General features: G+C 50.2%; 1 protein-coding gene across 1 annotated transcript in view; it reads right to left on the reverse strand.

The window, feature by feature from the left end:
* The window catches only part of LOC142590164 (membrane metallo-endopeptidase-like 1), a 42,539-nt gene extending 32,459 nt beyond the window's left edge, over positions 1 to 10,080 (reverse strand). Inside the window, exons 1-3 of the mRNA XM_075702057.1 lie at positions 9,315 to 10,080; positions 4,556 to 4,928; positions 3,241 to 3,448 (exon numbers count right to left, since the gene is read on the reverse strand). Coding sequence (XP_075558172.1) covers positions 3,241 to 3,448; positions 4,556 to 4,928; positions 9,315 to 10,022 — 1,289 coding nt within the window. The 5' untranslated portion in view covers positions 10,023 to 10,080. The remainder of the gene's footprint in view (positions 1 to 3,240; positions 3,449 to 4,555; positions 4,929 to 9,314) is intronic.
* Positions 10,081 to 13,990: the final 3,910 nt, after the last annotated feature.

Below are 13,990 nucleotides of genomic sequence, written 5' to 3' on the forward strand. Positions count from 1 at the left end.
GAGCGATACTTAGTGTGCGTGTAATTTCAAGCCCCAGTAGTCGCGGGCGTGGCAAAACTAAGACGTCAAATGAGTTTTAAGCAGACTCAACTCCTGCTGACATGTACGAAATGCGTAGCATTCCACGGTTGCTTTAGAAAACGGCCCTTGTGAATAATGACTGTTTGGCAGCGCAAGGTTAGTGCTTTTGCGACGTATTGTGAACGGACGCGGAGTGCAGCGCATGGTGTTGGCTTTTGCCGTTGTTGTTGATTCCAAGTGACCCAAGGTGGCGTACAAGGGGTTCATTGTAAAGCGTCACAGACCCAGCGAACACATACCCAGTACCCTTTGGAACTTGCCAGATTTTGAGACTCCACTCTCTTAAAGAAAGGAGCAAGTTATTAGGCTGCACAGCCTTCGGGATGAGTAACCTAGAGAGTCACGGACCGTGTGTTGCGCTGACAGCGTATGGTCCCTCGGTAGAACTGCAACACGCTTCCGCAACATGGAATACGCTCCCGCTTTGCTTTGAAGCCGCAGAGCGAATGCCTGGCGAGTGGATCCCGTTTGACCACAGCGAGCAGCAGGTGCCTGCGTCTTCTCTCTCCCACTCGTTTTCGGTCACCAGTAACTCACACGTGCTCGATGAGAGATTTACGCGATGATCCTTACTGAATGAGGCGGGGGAAATGGCGACGACTCCACTCGCCGCCTAGCCCTGCCTAGCGGGAATTCGGTGTCATAGGGGTTCGTCGAAGAGCGTCAGACAAACCAGTGGCATAAACACACGGGAACAGCCCTGATTACACAGTGGCCCAAGTCGGCGTCAAATAATGTTATAGAAGCGCGTCCACGAAAATGACCACATAGTGAACCGATAGCGCTTGGAGAAAGCTGCTTGGGATAAGAAGTTAACTTTTATAGCGTAACGCGAAATTCGGTGACTTTTGTATTCCTTCACCACATCCGCAGCGAAAAGAACGAAGAACATAAGAGGACGCAGAAACGACAAGACATCGCGCTGACTAGCAGATGACGCGTTATTGATTGAAAAAACAAAACGCCTGCTTAGATTATCGATATGAAACATAGCAGCCTTTATTTCGCAATGAAAATCCAGGGAGAGAGAAAGAAAGCCCGTCAACTATCTGCTCCTAAATGTTCCGACATAGCTAACAAATGACAAGAAAGCAGGTTCGGTAGTCAGCGCGTGGTCTTGTTCTTTCCGTGTCTCCTCCAGTCTTCGCACTCCGGGCGGCATGAAAACAAAAAAGGTGACACTTTGGTTGCGATAGCAATTTATTAAACATCTCTATTAATTGTTAAGAATATTAGCATTATTGGCCGCGTAAACTGCAAATAACTTTCTTTTCTAATTAAATTAGCAAGCACGGTATTGAGAAGACGCAACATTAAATATGTGCGCTGTTGGAGTTCTCTTTTTTTTCGCAACACTTGCTTGTGGACTGCCGTTCTCGAAATTCCGAGGAAAACCTTTGAAAAGAATGAAGGACAACCTATGAGCAACTTTTGTGGTGGAAGAGTGGTTGGGCATGAGTGGTTCGGAAATTATTTTCGGACGCCTGACGCCGTTGCCATATTATAGGCAACACGGGGGGCCGTTAGCACTGTAGCGTTAAATGTTGGCACGGACTATAGAACTTCCAAAGAGTGAGGGAACCCACTCATGCAGCTTCACTCTCTTTGATGCAGGAGTTGCTCGGATTGGCATATACCTGCGAAGTCTTTATTGCTAATTATAAATAGTTTTATTGGCATACATATGCGGATCACGGCGTCTCCAGGATCGCCCCCCCCCCCCCATTTACATTGCGAAAAATAAAACACTCTGCTACACGAAATACCCAAAAGGTTGACAAATAAATAAATACTTCACAATCTAAAACAACGGAACATTCTAAAGTTTCGCCTAATTTCTTGAGAAGCATATGATAAAAGGCACTGGCTACCTGCGAGATACATCAACACTGCTTTTCTTACATTAAACAGCCAATAAGATTGAAAGAAAACTTTGGGCGCATTTTTCCTATTGCCCTTGAGTAACAAGCATGGTCCTGCACCAAAGGTGTGAGTCGTGCGTCCTGCCCTACTATTTGCAAATACCAGTGAGCCTCATCCCTCATGCGGAAATAAGCGTACACCTGCAATTACGAACTCCGTATAAGAAGCTAACCAGAGGTCCGGAACCCATTCTCAGAGCACTTCGAGCAAATACCGTTCCCCACCTATTTAGAAACTATGCTCTTAGCGTCCGCATGTCCTCTCTACTTCGTCATTTTGGTGGTACCCGGGGCGCCTTTTCCGCGTGGTAGTTGGCTGTATAGAATCACCTTTTAGCACACCCGATACGTACTGCACACCTGAGCTTTGGGAAAGAGCCCTAAGCGTCGGCTGGTATTGAAGGCTTCCGACGCGGCTAAAGCCTATGATTTCTCGGAAAGGGGAGGCCATCCGGAAATCAGTGACTAAAGGTGTTTGTTAACTCTTTCCCTCTCTTTCCGTTGCACCACTTGAAGCAAGAAATGATCGCTATGCTAAAGTTCCACCGCCACTCGCGTTTTCTGCGTTGCCTTTGGTATCGCTTTTTCTTCGATAGTGCATTGATCAATAACATAAAACAATGACAACTGCTTTTCAGGGAGCTGCTCGTAAAATGCAGCGATTGGCGCCAACCCTCAAGAAACCGTTACCTGTCCCAGACCGACAAACGTCGCCTCGTGCAATGTCGCGATTACGAAACTGCCGCTAGAGGACGACACACTCACGCGTAGCGATGAGAAGGAGGAGTACAGTTGGCTGTGGCGTGGGACTTCATCTAAGAACTTGCCAGATGACAATTTAGCGCCAGCGTTTACGGGTGCGGCAAGTATGGTAGTAGAGCCAAAAATAAAAAAAAAGTTTCGCATCAGGCAAGTTTCTTTTTTTTTTGCAAATTCTAATTGTTTCCGAGGATGTGCAACATAAATACTGATATGTATGCACATGGGAGGTCCCGAGGCCATTTGCCATGAGCGGAACCTTCCAAAATGTTAGTTCCTTCGCAATTACTTGAATAATCCTCACCTCCCATCATGCTTACGAGTCTGTGCTATAAAATCAGTCCCAACGGAAATACACATATGTCGCCATCTCTCACACGACTAAAAAAAAAAAACCTTTAAGCGCATCTTCTGAAGCACCCTGTATATTCCTATGCGCTAGCATGCTGCGATAGTTTTTCACAGGGGGAGTAAGTACCGCGTGTCGTCGGGCAGCCGACGCAGGCTCAGCTCGAACCAGAACGGCACGCCCCAGTTGATGAGAAGGTCGAGCAGCACATAGAGCGCGGGGAGCTTGGACTCGCCGTACGTGGGCCACAGCAGACCCCTGTCCCGCATGAAAGCCTTCAGCTCGGAGAGGCTCTCCTCGGCTGGAGCCATGCACGCGTGGTAGAGGGAGAAAGCCGCTGCACGAGACGGTTCGAGGTGCACTGATCACGTGTTCCATTAGCTTCAGAAGGCCTAACAACACGCAGTTTCGCACGCGTGAAAAAAAAAAAGGTTGACACGTAACGAGCACGACGTACGGTATACACCACAAGACGTTTCTCCGCAATCCCACGCTGCAGAGTTTGATGGCTCTATTTAACCATTTAACTAGCAGCTCAAGAATATTGCTCACCTTACAAAAATATCTGTAGGCGCTATACAAAAGCAAATATTAGACTTCTGCCTTTCAATGTACCTTAAATATTGTACCTGCTCAACATTGGTAGTCATAAAAATATCGACCGTCAGCAGCAGCAGACGTTTTGGTGACAAAACTCGAAGACCTCGTCAGTGTCGTCTTAGCGGACGTGATGGTCATATCATCGCTAATGGTAAATTTCTTTCCTTCGTTTACGAATCCATTTCTTTTTCTCCATAGAGGTGCATCTCAAGAAGACACGTCCACCTTGCCAAAGCAAGTAGCAAACATAAGTTTTGGACCATGTATTTTCCTCTAACAAGCTGGTCAACAACATTTTCGACCCGCTGTATCTTACGAAGTTTTCAGAGAAACCCTTTCATATTTTATTTGGTACGTATTTGCACAATATTAGAAAGAAATAAAGCAATAAACGCACTCCAGGTCGGGTTTTTCTCATCTGGCCAGTTAAAGGGCTAATGTCCGATGATGTTCGATGTGCGCGTGTGAAGCTTAAATTACACATAACTCTTTTGGAATAAAATTGGCATGACAGCAGTAAGATGAGACAGACCGGTTGGTGGGCGTTTCGGGTTCGTGGTGCTCTCTTTGTGAAACATGGCCAAGTCATCATTGGCATTTTAGATTTAACGGGTTATTACAATTGACATGCCACCGGTTAGCTGACATGAGGGTTCATCGATAGTGAAGCTTTTGATAGAGAAAAAATTCATAGCGCAGCAGCCGCCCAAACCGCTATAGCGCTACCGAAGTGTACCAGGCATACGCTTTATAGCTTTGGGGCCTCCGTTGTACAAGTTCCTCGGATTTTTAGCACGCCTACGACTGGTATCTTGTTGCTGTTTTCGCGGACAGTAATGTTTACCGTCCGGCCTCTTCTTGGACTCCAGGTGCACGGCGCCTCGCTGCATCCAGACGCGCATCACCTCGGTGGCCGTGTCGGTGACCAGGTCGCTCTCCCACCTGACCGGACCGCACACGTGGGCCTCGATGTCGTCGCAGGGGTTGACAGTCGCGTCGAGGCGGTTGATCACCTTGCTCGCCAGCAGCTGACAACCGGCGCTGTTGCAGGACGAGTCGCGGCCGAGCCTTTGGGGGCTCGACGACCAGTGGCTCGCGAAGTACGCGGCTAGGACGACGACAACAACGACGACAGCGAGGGCGCACGTGGCAAACGTCCTCCAGGGGGCGTCGCGGCACATGGCTTTGTCCTCTTTCTTGTCGGCGCCTTCAACCGCCTGCGCGTGTGCCGGACAACGGTAAGTCACAGCGGTCAGTCGTCGGTGTGAAGGCCACGTAAGTAGACTATGGCGTCGCCCGTAGACGTTGACGTGGCCGTTGCTGCAATCACGTTAACTGCCCGAACTACAGCGCTAGCCGAATGACAATGCTGCTTCCTACGTAATAAATGCCTCGTGAGTTTTCGCTCCAATTCAAGCCGGCAGCTCTTCAAGCACCCCAAATGTTGGTGTAGGAAGCAATCTCCAAGATATAAACACTATCCTCAAAACCTGCTAAACACAGACCTCAGAAAGACGCTTGCCATCTAGCAGGGCAATATTTGCGCTTATGCTGTTACACAAAAGGACGCGCTAGCAAAAGCTGTGATTTTATAGTTCAGCTTTTATATTAAAAAATGTGAGTCACTGTGAAAGAAAGTACCCGAGTATATGTAGGCATTTCTCGTGAGCTTTGAAAGCGAAAGCATTAATATCCCCTTCAACGACGCTTCAAGTTTTGCGATGCGAGTAATATTTGCGAGTTTTGCTCCGAGCTATGTTATAGACTATTGCGCGTAATTTGGTGCGGCTTGTATTTTTCTTTCGTTTTTTTTTGGTACAGTTCTCATTTGTCACGTTGGCTGTACACCAGAATCATCTGGACCATACAGCTGAGAAATCAAGCAATCCGCATGTCACCGACCTGTCCTTCGCGACGAGTGACAGAGGAAGCAGCAGCGGCCAGTAAGGCCGGCAGGCACGCGAGCTAAGCCCAGTAGGGGCGAGAGAGAAACACGGACTTTGCGCGCCGGCTTTCGAGAGCGAGACGGTGGCACCGGCACGTGCTCGACTGCCCCGCCTCGACAACCCTTCTCGCATCTCGTTGTCGCGTCTGCGTATCTTCTCCGTCGAGGCGCACTGGTGACGTAGCCTCGCGGCGATGCCCTCTCCACTCACGCAACCCCTTTGCCGCTAACGCAGCAGCAGGTGTTCCGTTTCGCCTGCTCCGCTCCTTGGAAGCGCGCATTGGTGACGTGGCGTCGCGGCGATGCCCTCTCCACTCACGCAACACCTGGGCCGCTAACGCAGCAGCAGGTGTTCCGTTTCGCCTGCTCCGCTTCTTGGAAGCGCGCATTGGTGACGTGGCGTCGCAGCCAATGGAAATTTAGGTGCCGTTTCGCTAACAGACGCCTGGTTGTTCGCTCAATGGGCCATTTGATGATTTCGCACAAAAAAAAACAGGGCACGACGACAGAAACGGGAGAAAACGTACATTAATGATTTGAGAAACTGTGGCGAGTACGTATAATATTCCCTACGCATCGCCAACCCCGTGCCACTCGAAGTGAAGTATGGTGAAATGCCACTGCACATGTCTTATGGATTGTCGACTAGTACATAGGCATTTTGGAGTAAGACCACGTACACAAGAAGCCGGTTCTTGTTCCGTTAGCAGCTGCAAGTTACGTGCCACTACACACCTGGAACTGAGAACGCCAAGCTGCTACCATAATTGGCAGGTACTAATGGGATTGTAAGTTGCTTGCTTTACAATACTCTGTCTATTACTACACGTGAACAGAATAGGAAATCGACTGCGCGTTTCACGAGAACGATGGTTATTGCTCATGCCTCTTACCATCGTTAAGCAAAGCTGTTCTCGTCAACTCTTCTTTGATAGAACGATCTTCTCCTCTCTGATGACATTCGCTCACTGCATGCCTTGTAGACGAGTTGCCATGTTTCAAGTATGTGTAGCCCTTGTTCACAAGCTACCAACCGCGTTGCAAGTTTATAGAATGCTTGAACAATGCTAGAAACCACACGGCATGAAGCCGCGTTCAAGCTGGCGCTTGCGCTTCTAACACAGGCACGCCTACTTCTAAAGACGTAGAAGTGCCACTGTTATCGCTGTCGAAATGCGTGCAACAGCGTACAGGCTGCAAGCACTGAAGTCGTCTTTGCCGCCATCTTGGGGAACCATCAAGGTGAGCAGCTGCATCCGTTGGCGTCCCGCGCGGTTGCAACACTTCAACACTCCGGTGCTAAGGGGTTACCTCATCAGATTTCCTTCTTCCAAGGAAGCTGGTTGCCAGCGGCAGCGAATACAGTGTACTGACGTCCTCCTAGGCGCCATATTGAAAAAAACTATCACTGTCAGAAGCTGATTCTGCAATGCCACGTGCAAGCTAATATATACGAACGGCGACCATGGTATCGAAATCAGCCGCGCAGTACAAAACTTGACGCAGCGACGCACTTCGACGTCACGCTGAATTTTCCGTCGGAGTAGGTTTCATGTAGTTGCCCCAAGAGCATTTTTCAACTTTTTCCAATTGCAAAACTTCCTATGAGTTCTTTATTTCAAACCTCGGCCAGAGCGACTGATGAAAAGCGGGGTAGTCGACTAACTGTCGTTTCACTATAAAACGTCACTACTTGAGCATAAATAATTAATCGCGTACTGGCAACATTTCCGACTTTTCATTTTTACTTAATGATTTCGCACTCTATACCACAGAAAAAAATACGTGCAAGCCTCATGGCCTCCAATATAACTTACGATGCCAGATTTTGTTTTACTACCACTTTAGGTTGGAATTCCCAGTCGGCGTATGTGTCATGACTTGGAAACTGGTCGCGTGAGAGAGGAACATAAGGAGGTGTTGGTGGTTTGGAACAAGCTTCCGTTAGATCAGTCGTATGGAGCGCTGCTACTCATCGCAAGGCCCAATGTAGCATCATATAAGATGGCAGAGTGAGCAAGAATCAGTGACAAATTGTCACTATGTTCTGCTTCTGCGTCACCACGTTCTCAGTCACGACAACACGACGCATAGACCTCCTGGGAAATGAAACCTAAGATGGTTGTAGAAAAGCAGTTATAGTAACTTATTTGGGGAACCCTGACGCCTGGTTGCAAATGCGTTTGCATTCTTAGGGTATTTCAAGCAATTCCCGGGGGCTGTCTATCTGTGCCTCTAACCGTTTGCATGCCTACCTAGGTCCTGGGTAGGCCATGGTTAAATCGGAACCGCACTGTGTTGCTGTGCTAAGAGAACGGGGTTCAAAAGCAACCGTCGAAAGAACTTGGGTCACTTAAGGCGTACTGGTGGGTTAGTTAGTGGTCATATTCCTTCATGGGTCACTGAGTAATACATATCGATGTTTACATACCTGCCGCCCTTCAATGAACCAAGCTCACGAAGGCATGGGTAACGGTATTTCCGGGAATGGGTATGCACCTCTTTTCACTAACATTGTTCGACACAGACTTGGCGCACTTGGAATATGCTACACAGTCTGTGCTGATCTTCAGTGAACCTCTTTGATGTCATGTTGGGTCACTGGGCCTCTTTTTCATCAGCGTCCTTGACCCCAACTTGGGCAACTGGGTATGTCCCGCTGGGATTGTGCCGCCCCACAATGAGAAATAACAGCCTTTAAATTTATCTCAGGCTGGGCGGAACTGAGCCCACGTCACGCAGTTTCCGGAAAGACAGCAATCGGGACGTTTCATCAAGCTGCGCAACAAGTGCGCGGGGTACGTTCCCGTTTTCATTGAACCTCCTGTATGCCAGGGTCAGTGAGTGTGTGCACTGAATTTGCGGCCGCCGAGGGTACAGTTCTCAGCGTTTACACGCGCCGGCGCGCCACGCTTATCACAAAGACCACACGCGAACGTCTCGGCAGTGCCACTAGATGGCGCAGCGTATGCAGAGAAAAGAACGTGAGAGAGAAGCCGAGGGGGGTATTCTGTAAAAGCCCACCCAGTGAACTGTGCATTTCGGCCGCTGCTGATTGGCTAAGGCCGCTCGTCTCGTCCTCTCTCGTAGAGCTGCATCCAATCAGCAGTGGCCGATATGGAAAGCCCATTAGGTGGACTCTTACAGAAAGCCTCGACCCCCCTCCCAATACCCCAGCGGCAGCATGACGCGTTTCTCAGCGTTCGTACGCACTGGTCCTCCATGCATGTCGAGGGCCCCGTGCAGGCCTCGCGGCAGCGCCGATAGATGGCATTGAGTGTTCTTAGGGAAGCACAGTACGCGCCTCATACTCAACTCGCCATGACGGTGGCAATAACTTCTTCGCTATATTCACTCAATGCTAAATCCATTACCGTCGACAGCCATCGTCAGATGGGTTCTGCCGAATTTTATCTAGGTTTCTGAGGACCAGGAGACTCATTTGAAGAAAGAAATTAGAAGTTAGAAAATTCATGTCAGTAGTCATTTAAGATGCCTGAAAGCCCAAAAAGTTCAACGATAAACATCCAGGAATTTACCTTGCATGCACGCAACTTGAAGCGCAGTTTAGAAACTGACTAGGTAAACTGGCCTAACTAACTCAGGTTACCGCTTCCCACTGAGGCAAGGCACAGTATGACCGTGGCAGGACGCTTACGAGGGAGTGAAGCCGTTCCATGACCTCCTCGCTCAGCCCGCTCTGTCCCGACGAAGCCCTGCGGCGGGCCGCGTAGAAGCTGGAGGTAGACGTGCTGCTCTTGGCGGCACTGGGGATGCTGCCTCGAGGTCCTCGTTGGCTCGACCGACGCGAGGCATCGACGGTGGGCTCGGTCTGTTTACCCTCTCTGTTCTTCTCCTCGCTCTCGTCGAACAGCACGGACGAATGGTGGTCTCGCGACCTCTGAGAGGAGGCCCGGTTGGTAATCACCGACGCCTTCTTCATCGGCGCCGTAGTCCTGGCGCCGCCCCTCCCATGGCGTAGGTGGTACGGCAGGATGACACGGGGACCGTTTTCCCTGCCCGTTGGACAGGCGGCCGTACGGAGCTCCGTCGTCTGCGGACGTGGAGTGCTCGCAGGAGGATGACGCCTAGCTCTGCTTCTGCTGCCGGTGGCTGCTGTCACGGCCGAGGGTGCGACGTCGGACGGCGGCAGTGACTTGGTCGTCTCGGAACCCGACGGGTGGTGATGCTGCGGACTGCGAGAGTTGCCGCTCCTGCACAGTGGTGACGTGGCTGGCGGTGGGACGACCTCCGCTGACCTGCGATGCCGCACCGGGCTGGTCGGTGAAGAGCCGCTGCCGGTCGCTGACGCTGCCGGCGACGCGCGTTCCGCCGCAATGCCCGCGGGAGAATGACGTCGGGGCATAGTTCTATCCTTTTCGCTACGCGGTTCGGTCGAATGGGACACGAAAAGCGTCCGCAGTGATGCGTTCTCCTCGAGCACGAAACGATCTCGTGCTAGAGCACGCGAGCTAACTTCTTCAGCTTCTGCTACGCAAACGAGAATGCGCAATCAATCAAACTGTTTCGTCTTTCACCGATGCGGCACAATTCCTTTTTTTATTTCTTTTTTTTAATAATTATATTGTCCTTTGTTTCTTCGTATAATCATATTTTACTTTAATTATGCCCGCGATCCTGGGCCAATCCCCCGTAGTAGGTACGTGCCCAAATAAAGGAATCATCATAACTATCATCATCAGCAACGACACTGTTCCTAACTTGAGGCTATGCGCAGGATTACATTGGTGTGATACGCTGCTCTCAAAATGTAGCCCCAAGGTCCTCTTAGGGTCGCTTGTGTTCCGCTGATTGGACACGCCAGCGTGCTTTACATACGGTTCCAGTCGCGGTGAAGGCGTCGTCGGTTACATAGCTTTTGTGGTGATGCGGCGTAGCCTTCTCATGGGTATTCTCTTGACGCTGGAAATCAGTTATGCGTCATCAAATTGTGTCATTTTCGCCAAACTTTTACGTGCCGATAACAAAACGCTACAAATTGTTTCTTTCTCGGGGGTCGGCCCTTCATTCCTGCGCAGGGAAATGAACAACACATTTATCCTATTCTGCCCTTCTGGAAGCTATTTCAGGTATCCAAATGCGCTCATTCGAATACGCATATTTCGGTATTAACTATATAATTGTCGGCGTGACCATTTCGGCTTCACGTAATGCGCGCCAAAATAGAAGAACGCCCACCTATATTTTCAATCGGGTCCGTAGCACTGACTACATGGTCGCAGAGCTTCCAGTAATATCGAATACATTGTCTTCTATACGATATCCGAGCTTCTGTAATAGAAGTGCCCGCTACTACATTAAACGAGAAGAGAGGAATCGATGGCCCGATATTCATTAGTCATATCATAAGATACCAACAAACAATGACACCAAGGACAGCATAGGCGAAATTCCATATTCTTAATAATTCAAATAAAGAAATCGTAAATAAACGGAAATGAATGTGGATTGAAAAACAAATGGTTGCAGGTAGGGCACGAAGCCACGTCTTCGCATTGCGCGTGCGATGCTCTTACAAATTGAGCTATACCGCGGCGCCGTATTCCCAACAACGTTCTACTGTATTTATATTTATTTACAAGAAATAAACATGGGAGTGTTAGCCAGCGCCCCTAGTTTGTTGGCTCATTATGATACATTACATTGCGACATTGTGTCATATATTGGAGAGGTACTGGTGCACGGGCCTCAGAGAACAACCACAAAGCCGTGCGCATCGGTCGAGTGTGCGCCTACCAATCCCCGCCATCCATCCATCCATCCATCCATCCATCCATCCATCCATCCATCCATCCATCCATCCATGCATCAATCAATCAATCAATCAATCAATCAATCAATCAATCAATCAATCAATCAATCAATCAATCAATCAGTCAATCAATCCATCCATCAATCCATCCATCCATCCATCCATCCATCAATGAATCAATCAATCAATCAATCAATCCATCAATCCATCAATCAATCAAGCACACCATATACGCCGACGACATCACCTTATGGTGCTCCAGCGGCTGAGAGTCGAAGAATCCATGCAGGAGGCGGTAGACGTGATCGAGGAATATCTCCGCCCCACCGGACTTCGATGCTCCCCCGCCAAGTCGGAGCTTCTGCTTTACAGAAAAGAGAAGGGAGGCAGACCCAAAGATTGGAAGCCAGCCTCCGAAAGCAGCATCAGTCTTCGCACTTGTGACGGGGGGGTGATACCCAGGGTTGACGTTATTCGGGTCCTGGGCATGTTTGTCGAATTCAACGGCGGGAACGGAACGGCTCTCCGCAAGATCATCGCAAAGACGAACAACGCTTTCCGCCTCGTTCGCAGAATAGCAAACCGGCACCCAGGAATGAAGGAAAACAATCTCCTCAGGCTTATCAATGCATTCGTACTATGTCACTTTACGTACACAATTTCTATGCATAACTGGCTCAGAGCGGAGCGAGACAAACTCAACGCTCTCATCCGCAAAGTGGTCAAGAGGGCTCTCGGGCTACCCATCAGGACCCATACCGAGGATCTCCTTAGGCTGGGGGTGCATAACACTGCCGAGGAGATTGCCGAAGCCCAAGAACGCGCGCAACTCACTCGCTTGAGCACCACAGTGGCAGGTAGACACATCCTCGAAGAGCTGGGTTACCAACCTGCGGGATTCCCGATGGTCAGTACCCCGATCCCCAGGTGCATTCGAGACAAGTTCGAAGTGGCCCCTGTGCCCCGAAACGTCCATCCCGTCCATAACGAGGGCAGACGCAAGGCCAGAGCAGCAGCCATCCTCAAACAGATCAAGCAACGAGACATTAGAGCAGGCTTCGTCGACGCCGCGGAGCACAGCGATGGGAAGACCTTTGCCATCGTTGTGGTCGACTCCAGCGGCAAGATTTCCAACTGCGCCTCCATTCGCACTTCAGACCCCGGTGTCGCCGAGCAAGCCGCCATCGCCCTCGCCCTGCTAGACGGTCGTGGATCCGAGATATATAGCGATTCCAAAACAGCAGTTAGGGCTTTTCAGAAGGGTTGCATCGCCAAGCAAGCTGCTCGTCTTCTTAGCAGCTCGAGTCGAGATGCTCTCACGCATCATTCAATCCAATGGTTTCCAGCTCACGTAGGGTCGGTCGAGGGTGCTCCCCCGAACCTCAATGAGTCCGCTCACGAGGCTGCGCGTGACCTCACCGACCGCGCTTCCTCTACAAGAAGCACCGACTCCCCTCCTCCCTACGGCCACAGGGACGCTCCCGCTACTCACAACGAGCTTATTAAATTCTTCTACATGTCTAGAAGGGTCTTTCCACCCCCTCACCCCAAGTTGAATAGGGCGCAAGCCGTTTCGCTTAGGCTTCTGCAGACCAGTACGTATCCGTGTCTGTCCGTTCTCCACGAGGCTTACCCGGACGTGTATCGCGACGACGCCTGCCCCTCCTGCGGCCAGACCTCCACTCTAGCGCACATGCTGTGGGAGTGTGGGTCGACATACCCCAAGTTCATCAAGGAGGAGTGGGACTCGCTTTTGCGTAGCCCCGCTCTAGAAAAGCAAATCCTGGCGGTGCAGCGTGCCCGCGACCGGTCCGGTGGGCTAGACCTGCCGGTCCCGACGTGGGACTAGCCGGGTGCGCGACGAGTTCGCGTCCTCGCCGGACCTACAATAAAGTTTATTCACTCACTCACTCACTCACTCAATCAATTCATCAATCAATCAATCAATCAATCAATCCATCCATCCATCCGTCCATCCGTCCGTCCGTCCGTCCATCCGTCCATTGTGGTTGTGACAACATAAAAAATAGTACTCCGCCGCAAATTGAAGCGAGGCGTCGAAGGGCGTCGATATTACGCGGAACAGCTATGATGTGTATACAGTGGGTCGCTGGTCCGAGAAAATACCATGCGGTACATATTGTATCCTGAGGACTCCGGAAGAAGCTACCGAACGCGAAATGCCAACAGAAATGCCAAAGAAAAAGTTTGAACAATGTTTTCGGCGATGCTCTATAATGACTCAGGATTTGTTACTCGTGTAAGCAGGCTTGATGACGTCAGGTGATATGTCGAGGACGATAGCAGCTCATTTCGCGGAATAGAGATGGCGAGACTTCAGAACCGAAACAGCCTGTGCTATATAGTGCGAATGTAGAAAATTGATAAAAGCGTGGCTTTGACGTGGCGAAACACGACCGTTCCGACGCTGAAAAGAAATGTTGGAAATGCGTTCCCTGTGGTGGCTGCATCGACCTCAGCTGCATAGCGTGGCGGCTGATTGCAATGTACGACTAACATCCGTGACTCAGGAGCGCTGCGAGAACGTCCCTGTCTCTAGG

Source organism: Dermacentor variabilis, chromosome 8, assembly GCF_050947875.1.
Source record: "Dermacentor variabilis isolate Ectoservices chromosome 8, ASM5094787v1, whole genome shotgun sequence".
Taxonomy (NCBI): domain Eukaryota; kingdom Metazoa; phylum Arthropoda; class Arachnida; order Ixodida; family Ixodidae; genus Dermacentor; species Dermacentor variabilis.